At 65.0% G+C, this 18,965-nt stretch overlaps 1 protein-coding gene and 1 long non-coding RNA gene across 6 annotated transcripts; one reads left to right on the plus strand and one right to left on the minus strand.

Annotated features, from left to right (window-relative positions):
- The first annotated feature begins 3,445 nt into the window (after positions 1–3,445).
- LOC311612369 lies at positions 3,446–5,209 on the plus strand. Its single transcript, XR_014793283.1, has 2 exons — positions 3,446–3,568; positions 5,066–5,209. It is a non-coding gene; the product is annotated as an uncharacterized lncRNA (long non-coding RNA).
- On the minus strand, positions 5,073–17,173 carry CELF3 (CUGBP Elav-like family member 3). 5 transcript variants are annotated; one of them, XM_084865250.1, is made up of 13 exons: positions 17,124–17,173; positions 16,243–16,348; positions 14,971–15,053; positions 9,910–9,958; positions 9,378–9,506; positions 8,983–9,062; positions 7,904–8,047; positions 7,314–7,455; positions 7,034–7,183; positions 6,700–6,765; positions 6,356–6,532; positions 6,021–6,164; positions 5,073–5,208 (listed from the first exon to the last, which is right to left on the minus strand). In XM_084865250.1, the coding sequence occupies exons 4-13, from the start codon at positions 9,956–9,958 to the stop codon at positions 5,081–5,083; spliced, it is 1,209 nt and encodes a 402-aa protein (XP_084721376.1). In that variant the 5' UTR covers positions 14,971–15,053; positions 16,243–16,348; positions 17,124–17,173; the 3' UTR covers positions 5,073–5,080. The 5 variants fall into 5 exon arrangements, with proteins under 5 accessions (XP_084721376.1, XP_084721374.1, XP_084721373.1 ...); XM_084865248.1 differs by lacking the exon at positions 17,124–17,173 and having other exon boundaries at positions 9,378–9,503; positions 16,243–17,021; XM_084865247.1 differs by lacking the exon at positions 17,124–17,173 and having other exon boundaries at positions 6,356–6,529; positions 16,243–17,021.
- Positions 17,174–18,965: the final 1,792 nt, after the last annotated feature.

Genomic DNA, 18,965 nt, shown 5'->3' on the forward strand with positions numbered 1-18,965 from the left:
TTTTTTTTTTTTTAAAGAGAGGGGGAAGGAAAAGGGAGAGAAAGAGAAACATCTGAGAAACATTGACTGGCCACCTCCTGCACACCTCCTTTTGGGGATCAAACTTGCAACTCAGCATATGCCCTGACTGGGAATTGAACTGTGACCTCTTGGTTCATGGGCTCATGGACGCTCAACCTCTGAGCCAAAGCTCTTAAAACCGAGGTGGGGAAATGGGATTTCTTGAAGGAATTATTCAGACTCCCCCGCCACCCCACCCCCTGTAGTCCCCCTCACTGAGGATGCTTTTCTCGATGCCTTTTTGTTTCTATAACTGGAAGGTGTCTCCTAATACTGGCCATTAGCCTGTCAGCCCCACTCTTCTGCCTGGAGAACTTCTTTTCCTTCCCTCTTCTTTTTCTGTTGCCATCAACAACGTTAGAGCAGCACCTCCATTATTTTAGAAGAAACTGGTGCTAAGCATCATTTTGCTTGGTCTGAAGTGAGGTGATGTCACCCTACTTGTTCTCTGTCCCATCTTATCACTGAAGCTAACAGAACCCTCCCCTCCCTCCTGTACACCCCTCCTGCTCTGTTGGGAACCAGCATGCCTGAGAAATCTGCTGGTAAGGAACCAGCCAGGAGCCTCTTTTCTGTCTCAGATGGCTGCCTGAGTGTTCCTGTCAAAGGACCTAGAGAATCCCTGCCCAAAGGTCCTTCTGTTTTCTCCAAAGACTGCTCTGTGTTTCCTCTGCCCCCGTGATAATCATTCAGCCTTGATTATCCACTGCTGCTCCGGAGAGTCTGGCTGCAGCCTTGCCAGGACGGGGTGTGTGTGTGTGTGTGTTTGTGTGTGTGGTGTGTGTGGTGTGTGTGTGTGTGTCACAGCTCGTTGCAGGGACAGCGATCAGTGAGGCATCCCTCAGTGTCTGTGGGGCCCTGAGACCCGGAGGCTCCAGGAGGGAGGACACCTCCCCGCCTTGTTATATGCCAGCCCCATGGCCCGCCTCACCCCCAGCCAGCCAGTCACTCTGGGAGGAGAAGCCCTTTGGGCAGAAACCCATCCCATCTTTCTGTCCTGACCCAGAAACGGTTGCCAAGCCACAGAGACAGCTGAGGGGAAATTCATAATGTGGATAGCAGCTCCTGTCCTCACACTCCTCTTCCCGTCTCTGAACGCGCGGGCACACACACACACACACCCTCTGTGTAATGAAGATTTCAGTGCTGGGTGCATGGCCAAGAGTCCCGCTGGGTTCTCTTCCTCCTGAAGTGAGGTGCCGTCCCTGATCTCTCCCGAGCCAGGAGCCCTCTCCTCCGGAAACGGGGCCCACAGAGACGTCTCTGGAGCGCTTGGCACGGTGCTGCTCTTGAACTTCTTAGCGCGGGCAGTCTCCTGAGAGGAGGCCAGAGTGTGGGCCGAGGTGCCGTGGGGGGTGGGGGGTGACTCCTCACAGAACAGCTGTGGCCGAGGCCAGGTGGGGGGGAGGGGGAGGGGAGAGGTGGGTGGGCCGTAAGAAGATGCTTAGAAGCCAGTGGCCTCTGTGCCAGAAAGTCAGAAAGACCACCCGGGTGAGCCCCTGCCCAGCCCCACGGCAGGCACAGGGAGTCCAGGAGCCAAGAGGCTTCTGGCTCAGCCTACCGCCTGCTCCCGGGGGTCTTTGCCTGGAGTCAGAGCTGTGGAGAGCGGCTACAGTGTCTGGACAGGTTCAAGCCTTGGGCTAATGAGAGGGCACAGTCCTCTCATGGCCACGTGCAAGTCCCAGCCTGGAGGGCAGAGGCCTCCCAGCACAATGATAGCCAACAGCTGTAGTTGTCAGCTGGAACCTGTGGTCCAAACACGTGGCCCCACGTGCCTGAGTGACGTGGGCTTGATAGAGTTCAGGTGCATGTAGTTGAGTAGGATTGAAATCCAGGAGAATGTTGTAAACATCTTGACCACGCCCTTACTTTGCCTGGTGGAATCGGGCTATAAAATGAAGACACAGTGTGTAGGTCATGGCGCTGTCGCTAGCTCTCCATCAGAGAGGACAGCATCCCACCGAGATCCAGCTTTCATTCTCTCGTCTGTCTTTTCTCCATCTTTACCGCCCCCTCTCAGGCCCACCGAACCTGGCTGGGCTGGCGGCACTTAAGACACCCTGAGGCTACATGTGCCATGGTTGCCACAGGTGGCTGACCGGTGGGAGGAGAGCACCATGGGCTCAGGGGTCTGACAACCTGGGTCAGCGCCCGCAGTGCCATGGCTCTGGGCAGCTGATTGCCCTCCGAACCCTCCCTTTCCTGTGTGTAACGTTACTTCCTGCCTCGCAGGAGTGCCGGGGGTTAAGTGAGGAAATACACATGTAGACTAAAAGCTTTGTAACGGTGGTGGCACAGCCAGCTCCCGGGGTCCCCGCTGGCCAGGGCAGGGCAGGTCAGAAGTCCTTGGCCTTTGGAGGGACAGGTGTGTGTGTGTGTGGTACAGGAGGGGCATCCACAGAGCGCTGCAGAGTTAAGCCCTACAGAAGGGCGAGGTCGTGGGATCGTAAGGTGGAGGCCTGGGCACCACGCAAAGGCATGGGCGGGCCCTTCCGAAGAGTCGTGTCCCCCCCCCCCCCCGCTCCCCTCCAAACCGCACTCTCCCCACTCCCCTCCTCCCGATGTGCGCAAGCCCCCACCTTCGGCCTTCGGGGACTCTTTCGGTGCTTTTAATATTTTTCCTTTATTTAGACAGAAAAGATGAGCTCTTTTAAAAGTAAAATGCAATAAATAAATAAGTTAAGCATAGAGAAACGTCTGAAACGGACTCCCCGGGTCTCCCCGTAACCACTCCCACCCCCACCCCGCTTCCTTCCCCTAAAACCTTTTTCCTAAAGAAAAACCCCCCGTTATCCCTCCCCACCCCCCCTCCTCCCTAACACCCCGTTACCCCCAAAGCAAAGGGAGAGATCGAGAGAGAAGAAATCCGAGGGGAACATGGTCTAGAGACTCCCCGAAGAGAGATGGCAGCGTCCGGGCCGGGCGGGCCGGGCTGGGTAACGCACGCACGGCTGGTGGTGGTATGTACACGGAGGGACCAGCAGACTGTAAACATTTTTAGGGGCTCGGGGAGGGCTTTTCCTCCTGAGAGGAGGAGGGTCTCTGTGGCTGACTGGCCGAGAGGCAGCCCTCGGGCTCCCCCACACCCTCCTTGGAGGGGGCCCGTAGGGAGGCAGTGAGTTTTAGGGCTGGGAGCCCAGGGGTTAGGGGTGTCCTACCTCTAGCTGAGGGTGGCACGGAGCAAGGACCAGCTTCTGAGAGGCCCCTGACGCGGGGAAGAGGCCGGGGGGGCGGCCGGGGCGCAGGGGGGAGCCTTTGGCCCTCCCCCGGTCAGCTAGATCAGGCCCCGGTGGGGGCGCAGGAGGCCCGTACAGGAGCCCCCCCAGAAGGCAGGTGCCCCGAGCCTCAGGCCTGTCCCTCTCTCCCTCACAAAGGCCAGAGGGCACGGGGAGGACACGGGCCTTGCGGAGAGGCGGCGGCAGGAGCGGGTGTGTCCTGTCCCTCAGAGCCCAGCGGAGGCCCAGGGGTGTGCGGAGAGCCTGGGCCGGGCCGAGCCCCTTCCCGTGGCGTCCGGACCTGCGAGGAAGGAGACACGGTGACGCCATGGGGAAGGCGCCCACGCAGGTCCCGGCTGGGGGAGGGGAGGCGGCTGGAGTGGCTGAGGAAGGCATGTCACCAGAGAGAGGCCTCAGCCCAGACGGAACCTCCGGCCCCAGCCTGTGGACAGGGGGCAGGGAGGGAGGAGGTGGGAGGGAGGAGGTGGGAGGGAGGGAGGGCGGATGGTACAAGAAACCAAAGGCATTAGGAAGGAAATGCTAACAGCCCGTGAGAACAGAAAGGTCGGAAGATACAGACAGGGACCGGGGGGAGAGGGGCCAGGAGACAGACAGCAGACAGGCAGGCAGAGAGGAGGAGGAGGAGGAGGAGGTGCGGTGTTGGGACAGACCCCTGAGGAGGGAGCAGAGGGCCACGGGGCGGGCAGAGCAGGCGGGGGGAGCCCAGGGCCCCCAGGGTGCTCTCATTCCTTTGGGGAAGGAACGGAGAAAGCCGAGGAGAGATGCACGGACACAGACCACAGTCACCAACCACTGTCAACCAAGCACGTCCCGCGAGCGGCCCCGGCCCTAAGCCTGGGCTGGGGGCGCTTCCCTCCGCGGCCCCCTCCCCGAATAACAGACAATCGGCTCCAAAGACAACACGCTCGTTCCATGCAACTTACAGGGGCCCGGAGCAGGGGTCCGGGGATGGGGGCTTCGGCCGACAATGGACACGGGCCCTGGGCTGGGGGCCCCCAGGGTGGGGGGAGTTAAGCAGCCAGGATTGGGGGGAAAGGGGAGAAACAGAAAATGTGGGTATTGTTCTTGGGTTGTATTTTTTTCCGGGGGGGGTTTGGTCCAAAGGAGGTTAAACAACATAAAAGGAACCGAAGCTCACGGCTCCGGGCTGTGAGGTTGGGGGTGAGGGGCCCCTTCAGGGAAGTTCACGGGCTCAGCACTGCAGTCCCCGCCACCTGAACCAGAGCTGCTCCCGGGAGGCCTGCGGCCGGGGCTCCCCATTCTGCTCTGGGCACTCTCCACGGGCCCACGGGCCCATGGCCACATCAAAACCACCTGGAGTCCAGGGGCCCTGGGACCTGATATTCCAGCAGCAGGGCGTCTACGGCCCGGCTCCCACAATTCCTCTCCAACCCAAAGGAAGACCAGCGAGACACACACAGACACATGGACACAGCAGACGAACGAGACCAGATATTAGGGAAGACCTGGGAGTGCACACGGATATGTAGACTTCTCTCTCTCTCTCTCTCTCTCCCTCTCCCTCTCTCTCTCTCTCTCTCTCTCTCTCTCTCTCTCTCTCTCTCTCTCTCTCTCTCTCTCTCTCTCTCTCTCTCGTGTGTGTGTTGGGGGGTGAGGCTTGGATGATTGGAAACCAGCCAGAGGCAGGGCACCCCTGAGGCTGTGGGGACCGTGGGGGGCAGAGGGCGGGAGGGCGGGCCTGGCTGCAGCGCGTGCCCAGAACACAGCCCGCAGCCACCAGCGGTGGAGGAGCCACGGGGCGGCCGCAGGACCCACCTGGGGCCTCAGTAGGGCCGGTTGGCGTCCTTAGGCCGCTTGAGCTGGACCTTGAGGCGCTTCATGCCAATCTGGAAGCCGTTCATGGCCTGGATGGCAGCCTGGGCGCTGGCCGGATTGTCGAAACTCACAAAGCCTGCGGTGAGAGGGGCATGAGGCCGGCCCGGCACCACCTGCTGCCCGCGGGCCCATTCAATGCCTGGAACAGGCCCAGCACACGGCCGGCCGGCAGGCAGGTGCTCGGTGGACGGCTGAGAGTGCAGCGGCCCAGCCACTCTCACTGGGACCTTCTTCCCAGCGCTCGCTGAGGGGGAGCCCCTTCCTCGGCCTGGGTGGTTGTGAACCCCCTCCCCCGGAAACGCAGCCTCCAGCCCCTCCATGACCTTCTGGCTTCCTCCCCTGAGCCTCGCAGGCAGAGGCCTGAAGGCAAACTAATCCGACTCCCAAAGCCTTCCTTTCGGAGCCAGACATCCCCTTGCAGAGCCCCCAGACCTCATGGAGCAAGGGGAAAGGGAACCCCGGTTTTCTGGAGGAGAGATAGGCCTGGGCAGCTGCTGGGAGCGGGTGTTCGGTGAACAAAAATGGTGGTGTTTGCTGACTCTTGGGCAATCTGGATTCCCAATGCTGGGCCCACTGCAACCGGCAGTGCTCCAAGTGTGTCGGGCCTTGTCCTCGTTTGGAATTTGGCAAAAAACGTGCCATAATTTATCTCCTAGGTCAGTGGTCTGCAAGCCGTGGCTCCTTGGCCCCTTGCCTGTTCTAACGCCACTTCTTCAAAATAGACTCGCCCAGCCCGAAAACCGACTTCTGCGCGTGGGCCACGAAGTTTCAATCGCACTGTACATGCCCGCCTGCCCACACGTGGTATTTTGTGAAAGAGCCACACTCAAGGGGCCAAAGAGCCCCAGGTGGTTTGCCGACCGCTGTCCTAGGTCATCCTATTCTTACCAAAACACTTGCTCTGATTGGTGGCCCGGTCCACAAAGACTTTGGCTGAGATGACGTGGCCAAAGGGGACGAACATCTGGAGGATCTCGGAGTCGGTGAACTCCTGGGGCAGGTGGTAGATGAAGATGTTGCAGCCGTCAGGGCCTGGGGGGCAGCAGACAGGAAGAGCTCGGTGCCGGGGGTCAGGCGTGGGAGAGCGGGTCCTGGGAGGACCAACAGGGGCCGGGGTGCAGCCACCTCTCCCACCCACGGGGCCAGCGCTGGGCTTGGCCTGGCATAAGGGAGTCCAAGCCCTCCACCAGGGCACCCCATCCCCTGGGCCACCCAGGCCGTACCTTCCCGCTGCTGCTGCTGCTGCTGCTGTTGCTGTTGTTGCTGCTGCTGTTGCTGCTGCTGTTGCTGTTGTTGCTGCTGCTGCTGCTGCTGGGGTGGAGGTGGGGGCTGCTGGGCGACCAGGGCAGGAGGCTGCGGGAACGCAGGCGCAACCAGGCTGTAGGCTGCTGGGTAGGCTGCTGGGGTGGGGAGACAGAGAGCTCCTGGGGCTCCCGAGATGCCCTGGCCCCGGCCTCCCGCCAGCCCTGTCTCCCCGCCCGCCCCTGGCCCAGGGAGGGCTGCCCCATTGCCCAGCCCCGGGCCTCTTCCGCCATCATCCCTCCCCCCGGGCCGGGCCTGGGCTCACCCGTGTAGTGCTGCATCCCCGCGTAGGCCTGCTGCAAGGCGTCCACGGGGGCCGCGGGGCTCTGGGCTGGGGGGCAGAGCAGAGGCCGGCAGGTGGGGACTCGAGCCTCGCCTAGGCTCGGGCACGAAAGGAGAGGGTGGGCATGCACGGGCTCCCCTGGCATTGGCAAGACCTGAGTCTGGCCGGCTGTGCAACCCAGGACAAGTCCCTCCGCCTCTCTGCGCCTCCGCGGCCCCAACTGAGGACGGGGAGGAAGGTCCCTGCCCAGGTGACCGAGCAGGAGGCCTCTGTCCCCGGGCCAGAGCCGGGAGGTGTGGGCAGCAGAGACCCCCACCTGGGTAGGGGTGCACCCCGTTGGGATACAGAGCATCAGGAGCAGGCTGCCCGGCGGGCTGGGTGGGCACCGGGCTGTAGCCGTTGACGCCCAGGGCGGCGGGGATCGCCGAGACGGGCGTGGCAGCGATGGCAGGAGGGGTGCTGGTTCCTGGGAGGAGAAGGCGACAGACGGAGCAGAGGAGCCGACACACACACATGCAGACAGACGGCCGGTCAGCGAGTCAGCGGGCTGACCGATCGCCCTCGGGCCCCACGCCCCCGCCCCGCCCCGCCCTTACCTGAGGACGGGGTGATGGGGGTGGCGATGAGGCCATTGGCATTGATGGCGGCCATGTGCTGCATCTGCACGGCAGCCATGGTGGCCATGGGGCTGAGGTAGGCACTGTGAGCCGCCACCAGGGCCGCCTGCTGCTGCATCAGCTGGGGGCGGGGGGAGAGGAGCGTGGGCCCGCGCCCTGCCTGGCTCCCTGCCCACCCCGGGCACTGGGAGGGAGGGGGCAGGAACCCGGGGCTGGGCACTGGGGGGAGGGGGCGGGACCCGGGGCTGGGCGCTGGGGGAGGGGGCGGGACCTGGGGCTGGGCGCTGGGGGGAGGGGGCGGGACCCTGGGGCTGGGCGCTGGGGGGAGGGGGCGGGACCCTGGGGCTGGGCGCTGGGGGGAGGGGCAGGACCCGGGGCTGGGCGCTGGGGGGAGGGGGCGGGACCCGGGGCTGGGCGCTGGGGGGAGGGGCAGGACCCGGGGCTGGGCACTGGGGGGAGGGGGCGGGACCCGGGGCTGGGCGCTGGGGGGAGGGGCAGGACCCGGGGCTGGGCACCGGGAGGGGGCAGGACCCAGGAGGAGCGGGCTGGGCCGCGGGGGCGGTGCTCACGGCCTGGGTGTAGGCGCTGTAGGCTCCGAACTGGAGGGCGATGGGGCTGAACATGCCCAGCTGGGTGGCCACCTGCTGCATCCGGCGGAGACCGCGCTCCTTCTCCGTGTCGGCAAACTTCACCACCAGGCTGGACGAGGCGCCCTGGGCACGGCCCGCGGCGGTCAGGGGCAGAGCGGGCTGCCCCCGAGCCCCGGCCCGGCTCAGGCCCACCCTGGCGTGGCCTCCGGGGAAGCAGCCATCGGAGCGGCTCCGTCCAAAGGGCGGGCTCTCCTCCCCCCTACCCCCCCCTCCCTCCTCACTAGAGGCCAGAAAACGCTGGGGAGGCGAAGGCACGTGCTGGGAAGGCAGGGGCCTCGCTGGCTGCTCCACGGGGATTTGATTTGGAGCGGGAAATGCTCCGGGGGTCAGGTTAATCTCAGGCTGGTCAGGCCTTGCTGCTGCCCCACCCCCTTTCCTCAGTCCCCAGCCCCCACACCCCAGCCCCCAGGCTTAGGAGATGCAGCCTCAAAGTTGAGCATCAGTGTGCACCCAACAGAAGCCAAACTGGAACCTTCGTGAGGATTGTTGTGGAGCCGGAATCTGAGTGCACGTCTCTACCCCGCGCTGCAGCAAGGCCCCGGCTAAGTGCCCGCTGACCCCCTCCCTGCTGAGGCCTCAGGTGAGCGGGCGCCTGCGGGGGGGCAGCTAGTGGGGGCACGGTGTGGGCTCTGCACCCCATGAGTGCAGTCCCTGACCCAGTGCTCAGGGGCCGGGGCTCGTGGGGCCCAGCCAGTGAGGGGGGGGGGGGGATGGGAAGGTGGAGAAGAGGGGGGAGATGGGAAGAGGCTGAGGAGGGTGCAGGTAGGAGAGGAGGGTGAGGGCGTTTGGACTGAAGATGAGGTTCAGGGACGAGAGACGAAAGGTAGGGAGACGCTATTTGAAACGTGAAGGTGTCCCTAGGAAGTCTGATGCTCCTGCCGGAAAATTCCTTCCCAACAAATTCAAAGCTCCTGTGGGGAGCAGACCGGCCCCTCTGGGCCAGGGCTGGCCGCGGGCCAGGCGGGCGGGAGAGGCCTGGGGGGGTGGAGGGGGCTCACCGGCAGGGTCCGGCTGCTGTGAAGGGTGTTGATGGCCGCCTGGGCCTCGGCGTGGGTCTGGAACTTCACGAAGGCGCAGCCTGAGAATCGCGGGGCGAGGAGGAAGGAGTGAGCAGCCACTTTTGAGGCCCCCACTGTCCCCATTGCCCCAGAAGCCGGCGGGCCAGGCAGGCGGGCCGGGGTGGGCAGGCTGGGGCAAGCAGCCGGAGGGCCGGGGCAGGTGGGCTGGGGCAGCCAGGCTGGAGTAGGTGGGCCCGGGCAGGCGGGCTGGGGCGGGCGGGCCGGGGTGGGTGGGCCGGGGCGGGCAGCCGGAGGGCCGGGCAGGCGGCCGGAGGGCAGGGGTAGGTGGGCCGGGGCAGGTGGGCCAGGGCGGGCGGCCGGGACCCCCCGGCTACCTTTGCTGGTGCCGTCCGGCCCCCGCAGCACAGTGCACTCGTCGATGGTCCCGAAAGGCTCGAACATCTTGCGGACGTCCTCATCTGTCTGCTGCTTCCCGAGCATCCCCACAAACAGCTTCCGGTCTTCTGGGGACGGGGGGCAGGAGGGGGGCATGGTCAGGGCCCCCGGGGTGCGTTCCCGCCGCCCCAGCCTGGGACAGGCAGGACCCCGCCCTTTCCCTGCAGCCCAGCTCTCCCCTGGGGACCAGCTCTCCCCTGGGGACCAGCGGCTTGGGTATGAAAGGGGTGAAGGCGCAGTTACACCGAGGGCCCATCCCGTTCCCGAAGGACTCGCAGTCCCCGCGGGGCCTCAGCCTTGCCGTCTCGAGGCTGGGCTGACTCCGCCACGCTGACTGCCATGCCGACCTTGACTGGGAAGCCTTCGCAGCTCTGGCTTCCTTCCTCAGAAAGGCTGCCCCATGGCTAGGCCCAGCCCTGGCCTCGCCGGCTGAGGGGAAGGGACTGAGTCCAAAGGCGCAGCACCACCTACCTCCGCGGCTCTCGCTGTCGGCTGGCTTCACCTGGATTGGCCTGTTCATCTGGAGGAGAGAAGAGAGGGCGGGTGTGGGGCCCGCCCCGGACACCCAGAGCCCTCCCCAGGCCGGGGCCTGCAGGAGGCCAGAGGGCGGGAACCCAGGCCCAGGAGGCTTCTAACGTGCTGGCGGGGAGGAAGGGATGGGGCCTACTCTGACTCGGGATCAGGACCAGAGGGCCTTAGAGGCTGTGGAAGGAGCGGGCGTGCAGAAGGATGCTCATGGGCACAGCACCAGGCGCAGGTGAGCCCCGACGCCGTGGGCAGGGGTAGGGGCTGCTCTCCTCGGGGGACGGAGGGGGCTGCCCACAGGACCCGGTCCCGAGGCAGAGCCCAGCCAATGGGCTGGCCCACGAGAGCTGTCGCACTTCTACACGCACTTCCACACGGGAGCGGCGGAGGCCACCCTCAGAGGCCCCCGAAGACGACTCTACACTGAGGGAGACCCCGCAGATGCCCCAACTTCCTCCTGACCCCTAGAGGAGTGTCTGCCTCTCTTTCCGCCCCCCCTACACCTCTTGACCCCAGGGGGAAGGCATCCGGGCAGCACAAAGGGAGCAGATGCCCAGTCTCCGTGGCAACGGGAGAACGTGCGCCATGGCAACCGCCCACTCAGCCTGATTTATCCGTCCCCGTCGCCCTGGCGACCGTGGTGACGTCATCACTTCTGCTGCTCGCACACCGTAGAAGGAGTGGGGAGGGGGGTGGGAACGGGGTATGCCGAGGGTGAAGCAGCATTGGGTGGGGGCTGAGCGGTGGGGGAGGGAGGCATGCGGAGCTGGCCCTGTGGGGGGCAGGGGTGGCTGTCTCTCCTCCCTCCCTCCCCCATCAAGTCCTTGGTGTCCCACAGTCAGGCCGCCCTGGAGGAGGCTGCTGTCCCAGGCCCTTTGGAGGTTCTCCCTCTTTTCCCTGTGCCCGGGTTCCCCAGCCTCTCCCGCGCCCTCTCCCCGCTCCCTCTCCCCAGCCTCTCCCTTTTGTTCAGCGGAAACGCAGACATCCCAGCTCCACTCCCGGGTTCCTGCGGGAGAGGCCGTGGGAGTGACTCCTGCAGGTTGGTCTCCTAAGCCAGGGTGGGGAGCATCCTGGGGACCAGAGAGGGAGGGGCAAAGCTCCGTCGTCCCTGCCTGAGCATATGCTGCTAATAAGGACTGACCAACCGGGACAGACCTTGTCACCCCACTCATCTGAGGGCAGCCAGGCCTGTTCCAGGGAGCAGACCTGAGTTAACACACAGCCGCTTGTCTACCTCCCGAGGGCGGGCTCACGTGGCCCTCAGGCGGCCCTGGGCCTGGAGGACTGGCCCCGCGCCCAACAGCTGGGCGGCCTCAGACCGTCATTTCTCTCCTCGTCTGTGGAACAGCTGGATCGGGCGGTCTTGGGCCAGGCGTCCCTCTGTGTTCCCATTCCAGCCTGGAGGACTGAATCCTCACTCCACACAGAGAAGGCAGAAGCCCCGGTTCCCCCGCCCCCCACGGGACCTTCTTCCGGCATCCCAGTCCGTCTGGCGGGCCCCGCGGGCCAGATCCCGGCCCTGGGTCAGACCTAAGCCCCACCTCAACCGGTAGTCCTGCCCCCCCCCCCCAATCTGAGAGCAGCTGGCTGGGAGGGGGTCACACAAATCCTCAGGCCAGTCTCAGCGGGCTTTATCCTCCACCAATCGGGGATTATCTCGTCTGCAGTCCCATCTCCTCAGGAGGGTGTGTATGTGTGTGTGTGTGTGTGTGTGTGTAGCAAGGGCTGGGGGTCAGAGGCTCAGGCTCCTGGCCTTGCACCCTCCTCGTCCTGCACTGTCACCCAAGCCACCAGAAAGTCCCTCCCAGGCCCCTCCGTAGGAACCACACACACACACACACCAGAACCAGAACCAGGGTGCCCGTGTCCGGGAATTCTCATGGCTGCCCCTGACCCCTTCCCAACAGGCCCTGGGGGTTTGCTGTTGTGGTTGGGGACGGGGAACCTGGGGCCAGAGAGAGACTGCCCCTCCCCGCACAGGCACAGAGATAGCACATCCGTGCCCGGACCGGCCGGGGCGGACCCGCACAAAGGCACACACCGCACCCGGACCGCACGGCCAGGGCTGCAGTCTCCCTCCCAGCGGCCTCCCCGGGGGCCCGTGCCCTGTCGGCCTGGCACTTCCTGTGGGACAGGGAGTCTTTGTTAGCTCCGCTCAGCACACCTGCCCCCTCCCCTGAGTCCAGCTGGGCTCTGTTTACCTAGCAACCCAGCCTGCCGCCTCTCCCCTGGCTACTGCCGCCAGGTGCTGAGGCTGCCGGGCCTCCCGACCAGGAAGGGGGCTCTTAGACTCCAACTGGAGGACGGAGGGCCCCTCCCCAGTGGGGCCACTTGTAAGACCCACTTCCAAGAAGTGCTCCCCTCCCCATCCCCGGGGGGCGCAGGCCACACGCAGGTCCTTCCCTGGGACCCGAGCCCACTGCCCAACAGGAGCTGGCTGGGCCATGTGCCTAGAGGGGATTTGGGCCCACGTAGAGGGGGAGAGGCAGGCCAGGGGGAACCCTCACCCCCACCTCCAGGAGGCCACACCCCCTCCAGGAGGAACCCAGGCAGGGCCACTCCTGGTCCCCGTATCAGAGGCCCAAGCCCAGCCTTCCTCTGGGCAGCCCGCAGCAGCCCCCAAGGTGGCGGCAGCCCCTGGCCCTGGAGGGCGGAGGTGGGAGGGAGAGGCCACAGCCCGTTAGGGGAGAGCCTGCACTGGGCAGGCCTGCGGAGGGGAGGGGAGGAGGAACTCCCCAGCACAACTGTGCAAGAGCTGGCACACACTGCACACACACACACACACACACACACACGCACGCACGCACATTGCACACACACACACTCTGTACATACACACTGCACACACACACTGCACATACACACACACTCACACACACACACATACACTGCACACACACACACACTCACACACACTGCACACACACACACACACCGCACACACACACTCTGTACATACACACTGCACACACACACACTGCACATACACACACACACTCACACACACACACTGCACACACACACACACTGCACACACACACACTCTGTACATACACACTGCACACACACACTGCACATACACACACACTCACACACACACACATACACTGCACACACACACACACACACACACACACACACACGCTCAATGCTGCCAGGATGGCCGGGGCAGAGAAAAGTCCTGGTGACACGAAGGGTCAGGACATGTGCTCCCTAGACCGCCCTGGTCTGCTCCCCCAAGCCTCAGCATGGGGGCCCCTTTGGAGGGTAGAACCCCTCATTTCCTGCCAGACTCGGCCCGTTCCCTTTGCATCCTGCCCTCTGGTCCGGTCTCCTGGGAGCTGGGGGCCCGCTAGACAATCATTAACTGGGGTGCGCTCTCCCTCACCTCCCCCCCCCCCCCCGCGCCCATCTCCTCTGGGAGCGAACACGGAGCCTCGCCACACCCAGGAGGGGGCCTGCTGAGCCCGCAGGCAGCTGGGGGACAGCACCCCGCTGGCCGGGGCCTGGGCTCACCCCCAGCTCCAGGCTCCCTTCCTCTCCGTCCCCCTGGCCCCTCCTCAGAGCGGGGGCTCCGAGAGCCGGGAGATGACGGGGCGGGGGGGGGGGGGGAGACAGACAGCCGTGGGGTGAAAACGGCTGCTTCGTCAGGGCCCAGAGGGGAAGGGAGAGGCGGGAACGCTGCCATGTCACGCGACAGGCACCAGGCTTCCCAGGGATGCGTGGGCCCATCCCACATGCCTGGCCTGTTGGCTGCCACACACGCGTGCATGTGCGCGCACACGTGCTCCTGGGATTCCAAGCCTGCCCACACGCACGCACAGACCTGAGCTCTGAGCAATGGCCGCTCTGGGCCGCCTCGCAACCACTGAGACCAGACAGCGGGCGGGAGCAGGGAGCTGGCCGCTGGCTGGCCGTCCTGGCCGTGCTCGGGGCGGAGGGCCGCAGAGGGCTGCTCGCAGGCCCTGGAGGGTGGGGGCTGGCAGTGGCTGAAGCAGCTCTAATTTTCCCAGAAGCCCCCCCCCCCTTCCCCCATCCGTCTCCTCTGCTTCCTTCCCAGGAGGAGATGGAGGCTCAGCCCGCACTCCATGTCCTGCCTGAGGAGGAGCAGAGGCAGGGACAGGCGTGTCTCCAGCGCCCAGACGCTGCTTAGCAAGTGTTTGCTCAGAGGAGGGAGGGGGGAGCGTTCAGGAAGTATCTCTGGGGTTCACTGCGCTAGTGACCGCAGAAGCAGAGAGAGCAAAAGTGATCGGCTCAGCGGCCTTCCCTGTGGGGTGTGTGTGGGGGGGTGTGTATGTGGGGGTGGTGGGGGTCTGAGAGGCTTCACCCTGCCCGCCCAGGCCGGGGACAGTCTGCACGGCTGGCTGTGAGGAAGGGACAGAGAGTCCTGCTCTGGCCAGAGCCAGGCCACCTCGGTGGGGCAGGGCCTGACCCTCCGCTGCGGTGGCTGCCCACACGCACTCGCCCTCTGGGCTTTCTCCCACCGGGACCCGCCCAGACCCAGCTCCGCCCTGGTGCCCTCGGCCCTGTTCCTTCCCTCTTCTCTCCCTGGCAGGCAGGAGGCGAGCCTGTGGGAGTGCAGAAGCCGGCACAGTGATGCCAGGCCGGCAGCGCCCAGGTGCCCATCTCGGCAGCCGGTGCCCCTCCCCAGCTCACAGCCAGGCTTCCTCCCCAGAGCCGGGTGCGGGGGGGGGGGGAAGGGGGGCCTCCGCTCACTCTGCCCACACGTGGTGTCCAAAGTCTCCTCCCCAGACCTCCCCGCCAGCCAGTCCTCCCTCTCAGGGTCACCCGTGGACAGGCTGGGAGGCAGAGACAGGGCCTTGCTGACCGCTCCTTCCACGAGAGAAGAAACGAGTCTACAGCAAGAAGGACAGAAGCGCGAGGAGAGAGGAGCTCCTGGTGGCCAGAGGAGGCGGGAGACACGCTCTGTGTCCTGGGAAGGCGTCCGGCCCCGGCCCCTGCGAGGGCCCCGCTCGGTCCCCGGGCCCTGCGATGGCCAGGACTCACCCCTGGAAGCGTCTTCTGTTCGTGCAGGGCGCTCTGGGCCTTCAGGGCTGAATCGCGGGCACAGTATGTCAGGAAGGCACATCCTGAGGAGGGGCGGGGGCAGAGAGGCCGGGCGGGGGTGAGTCCCGGGTCTCCCCTCCCCGAAGGCCCCCTCCCCCAGGAGAACGAGGTCTGGGAAGCTGGTCCCTTCCTGCCACTTTCCACCTACTGGGGTGCGGGAGGCATCCTTTCCCGGGGTGGGGGGTGTCTCCGGGCTGGTGAGCCTGGACCTGGGGCCCCCGAGGCCAGGAGGCTTACGTGGTGGAGGCGATGGGAGCACGGGGTGGGGGTGGGGGTCTGCTGGGAGGAGGGGCTGTCTGTGGGGGGAGGAGGAGTGGCATGTGACTGCCAGACGTGCCGTGTGGTTTCCTCTCTTCCTCAGCTGATCTCCTCTCCTCTTCCTCCTTCGCCTCTACCTCCCTCCATCTTGGTCATCATCACCCCTCTCCTCTCCCGTTTTCCCTGTTTCCTCACCTCCCTCCCTCTCTCGGGGAGGCAGACGGGAAGGGAGAGCGGGCTGGAGGGGAAGGGGAAGGGAGAGCATCGGCGGGAGCCCCCGTGGAGGGGGAGGCAGCGTGGCCCCAGGACCCCAGTGGCCGGAGCTGTCCAAGTGCTGACCCCGGGCCCAGCCCGGCTCAGGCACACGGCGTGCACGGGCCTGAGGCACATCCTCCTGGCCTCCAGCTCGCAACTTCTGAGTCCCACACCCTCCCCGGGTCTCCACCAACCTCCCTCCCTCATCCCTGGCTTCCCGGGTCTCGGACCTCAGGCCTGGGACTGCCCTGCCTGGCCTCTGTCTACTCTTTGTAGGTGGAGCACCTGACCCCGGGTCCTGCCCTCCATCCCAGGAGGAGCTATGGCTGCTACGACTCTCAGTACACACACGCACGCACACACACGCACACACACACGTACACACACACACACACACACTCACACAGCTGCTTATCTCCAGAACCAGCTCTCTTATCCCTCCATCGCTCCTCGCGATGTTCACCCACAACATCACCCAGCCCTGGGACCCACATCTCTGCAGCCCCCTGGACAACTCTTTCTCTAGGAGGTCCTCCCTGGCCCCCACCCGGGCTCCCTGGCCCCCCTAGCTGAGTCCTCTTTTAACTCTTCCCTCACACGCCCAGCCTAGAAACTCTTAGTTCCAGATCGGCCCTTTCCAGCCACTCCAGCCCTCTGCCTCCGCCCGCCCTGCTCCCAGCCCCCGGCCCGACCCCTCACCCTTGTGCAGCCCCGTGTACTTGTCCTTGATGACAGTCAGCTCGAAGATCCGACCAAACTGTTCGAAGAGGGGCTTCAGGTCCTTTTCCTCCAGGTGCCTCGGGATCTGCCCCACAAACAGCTTGATGGCATCCGGCTCCTTCATCGGGGCGGCCCAGGAGGAGGGGCCGAGGGGAGCGGGGAGAGGCCGGGGGGCCAGGGGGCGCTGCCCGGCAGGCAGGCAGGCAAGCGGGAGGGGCCGGGGGGCAAGGGGTGGGCGCTGGCTTCCCCGGGCCCCTGAGCGAGGTGCTGAGCCGAGGGGCAGCTCCTCACACAAAGGAGGCCGGGGAGTTGAGGGCTCGGGGTCAAGGGTCTAGGCAGGCACTGTCATGCCACCAGGGGGCATAGCCCAAACAAACCGTCTCCTCCCAGAGATTTGGCAAAAAATCCCAGGATGGGGGTCAGGATGGCCAAGACCTGGAGGGTAGGGTGGTCTGGGGGGGGGGGGGGAGCTGGGAACTGGGGGCTGAGATGAGAGCTGGAGGTGGGGAAAGGGTCCGAGGAGAGCAAGGGGATGGAGGCTGGGAGAGTTAGGGGCCTGATGCACGGCCTTGGGGGGGGGGATTTGAGGGGGACAGGGGGACCCCCGGTGTGGGGGGCAGGTGGGGCTCCTGTTGGCTTCCCTGAGAGGACACCTCCCCTGTGGCCGATCCTTCTGCTGGGTCCGAAGATCCCCGGTGCCCGACGCTCGATCTCTGATGGCGGCAGGGCTCGGGGGTCCCTTCTGCCCTGCCACCCCCCCCCCCGTCCAGGTCCTCCCCTCAGCCCCCCTCCCACCCCACCCCGGCCCGGGCCTGGCTGCCGGCTGCTCCCGCGGCTGGGGTGCCTGCCTTCCCGGTCACCTGGGTCCCGGAGCTGCGCTCTCCAGCCGCGTTCTCCTTAACAAAAACCTCCCCCCTCCACACCCCCTCCCGCCCCCGCCTCCCCTCCCCTCCCCGAGCGGTGATGTCAGTCCCGGGGGCCGAGCGCAAATTCCTGCCCCGGAGAGGGACGCACAACCCGGCCGGGAGCCACGCCCTCTCCCCCTCCCTTCCCGCCTTCCATCCCCCCCCCGGACTCCCCGCCGCCCCAGAAGAGCGGCCGGTCCCCTGGATCCAGCCCTCTCCCCGCTCCGCTCCCCGGCCACGAGCTGGGCCAGGCTCTGAGATGGGGAATTTGCAGAGGAGCCCTAAGGCGGGGCCCATTGTTCCGGGGGCTGGAGCTGTCCCTGGTGCTGGCGGAGCAGACCCGGGAGAGGGGAGCCCGGGGAGCCGGGAGCGGGGCGTCAGGGAGGAAACGGGGGGAGAGGAGAATGGCCTAGGAGCCGCTGGGCAGCGTGGGGTGGGGTAGGGTGCAGGGGGGTGTAACGGGGAGGGGAGCCGGTCACAGCCCAGGGGGGTGGAAGGCAGAGGGACCCCCAGGAGAAAGATGGGCAGGGGCCGGAGAGGGGAGGGCGGGTGGGTTCAGTGCAGAGGGAGGAGGTGTACCTTCCAGAAGAGGAAGCAGGAAAACTACGTCTCGCTGGCATTTGCCGACGCCCCCTTCCCTCCCTCTGGGGGGCTGTGTGTGTGCCTGTGCGTGGGCAGGGCGGGTGGGCAGGGAGGCGCCAGCGCTCACGTGCCAGCTCCTCGAAGGCCGGGCCCCTTTAATTCAGCAGCTTGCTGCTCACGGGGTCTAGCACAGGGTCTGGCTCGTGCATAGAAGGCGCTTCACAGACACTCCTCCGATGAGTGTGGATGCCAAGAACCTCCGGGAGAGTAGCTCTCGGTTCATTCAGAACCACACAGCCGAGCTCCCCTATAGGGCAGAAGCCATCACCCCTCCCTCTTGTCCCAGTCTCCCCCCCCCCCCTGCCAGGTTCCTTGAGTGGGACTGGAATGGAATCGGGGGCTGAAGAGAGGTGGGGGAAGCACATTTGGGGGCCCTTACTCCCCTACACAACTATAGTATGGATGACCCGTTTGCTTCATGATCTCGAGGGAGCTTGCCACCCCACCTCCCCCACAATGCACTGGACCCACTCACAGCTCCCTCTCCACGCAGGGAGCAGCTCTGACACCCAGCCTCCTGGACTGACAGCTCTTGTCTGCCTGGGCTCACCGACAGGGGCTCGAACGCTTTTGTAGACACCCTGCCTCCTGTCATTCCCCTCTTCACCCAGAGAGGGGCAAGCACAGGGGTGCTGGGGTGTCCAAAAAATGCCCCCACGGAATCCCAGCAGCCCCCCACTCAGCTGTCTCTTCTGGAAGGGAAGTAACAGTAACAGCACTCAGATGGGGACCTACTGTGTCCCAGGCATGGCTCCAAGTGCTATCTATATATTTACTAACTTGTCTAAGCCTCAGCACCACCCTCTGACACGTTCAATGATTAGCTCTCAATAAAGACGGGAAACCAGGGCCCAGAGAGTAATGACTTGCCTAAGCTCATGCAGCGAGAAAGAGATCTAGCTGGGAGTGGAGCAGGCTGCCCAGCTCCCGAGTCCACGCCTTTAACTCCGGGTGGGGCCCGGGCCAGGTGGCTCATGTGGGTGAAGCGTCTTTCTGGACACCAGAAGGTTGCAGGTTTGATTCCTGGTTAAAGCAATGGATGGAGGTTTCTCTCCCCCTCTCCCCCCCACCTTCAAATGAATAACCGCGGATCCTCCAGTGAGAATTAAAATGTAAAAAGCTCCGACCTAGTAGGAATGGGAAAAGCCTGGCCTT

This window comes from Pipistrellus hanaki (assembly GCF_964339955.1).
Source record: "Pipistrellus hanaki genome assembly, chromosome: 18".
Classification (NCBI taxonomy): Eukaryota; Metazoa; Chordata; class Mammalia; order Chiroptera; family Vespertilionidae; genus Pipistrellus; species Pipistrellus hanaki.

What these genes read in the sequence shown, in the direction of transcription:
- CELF3 (XM_084865246.1), bottom strand. Translation starts at nt 16,387, where the DNA reads ATGAAGGAGCCGGATGCCATCAAGCTGTTTGTGGGGCAGATCCCGAGG. An exon ending in ACAGCGCCTACACCCAGGCC is followed by an intron (nt 7,456 to 7,903) that starts GTGAGCACCGCC and finishes CCCCGCCCCCAG; the next exon opens with CTGATGCAGCAGCAGGCGGC. An exon ending in GGGGATGCAGCACTACACGG is followed by an intron (nt 6,533 to 6,699) that starts GTGAGCCCAGGC and finishes TCCCCACCCCAG; the next exon opens with CAGCCTACCCAGCAGCCTAC.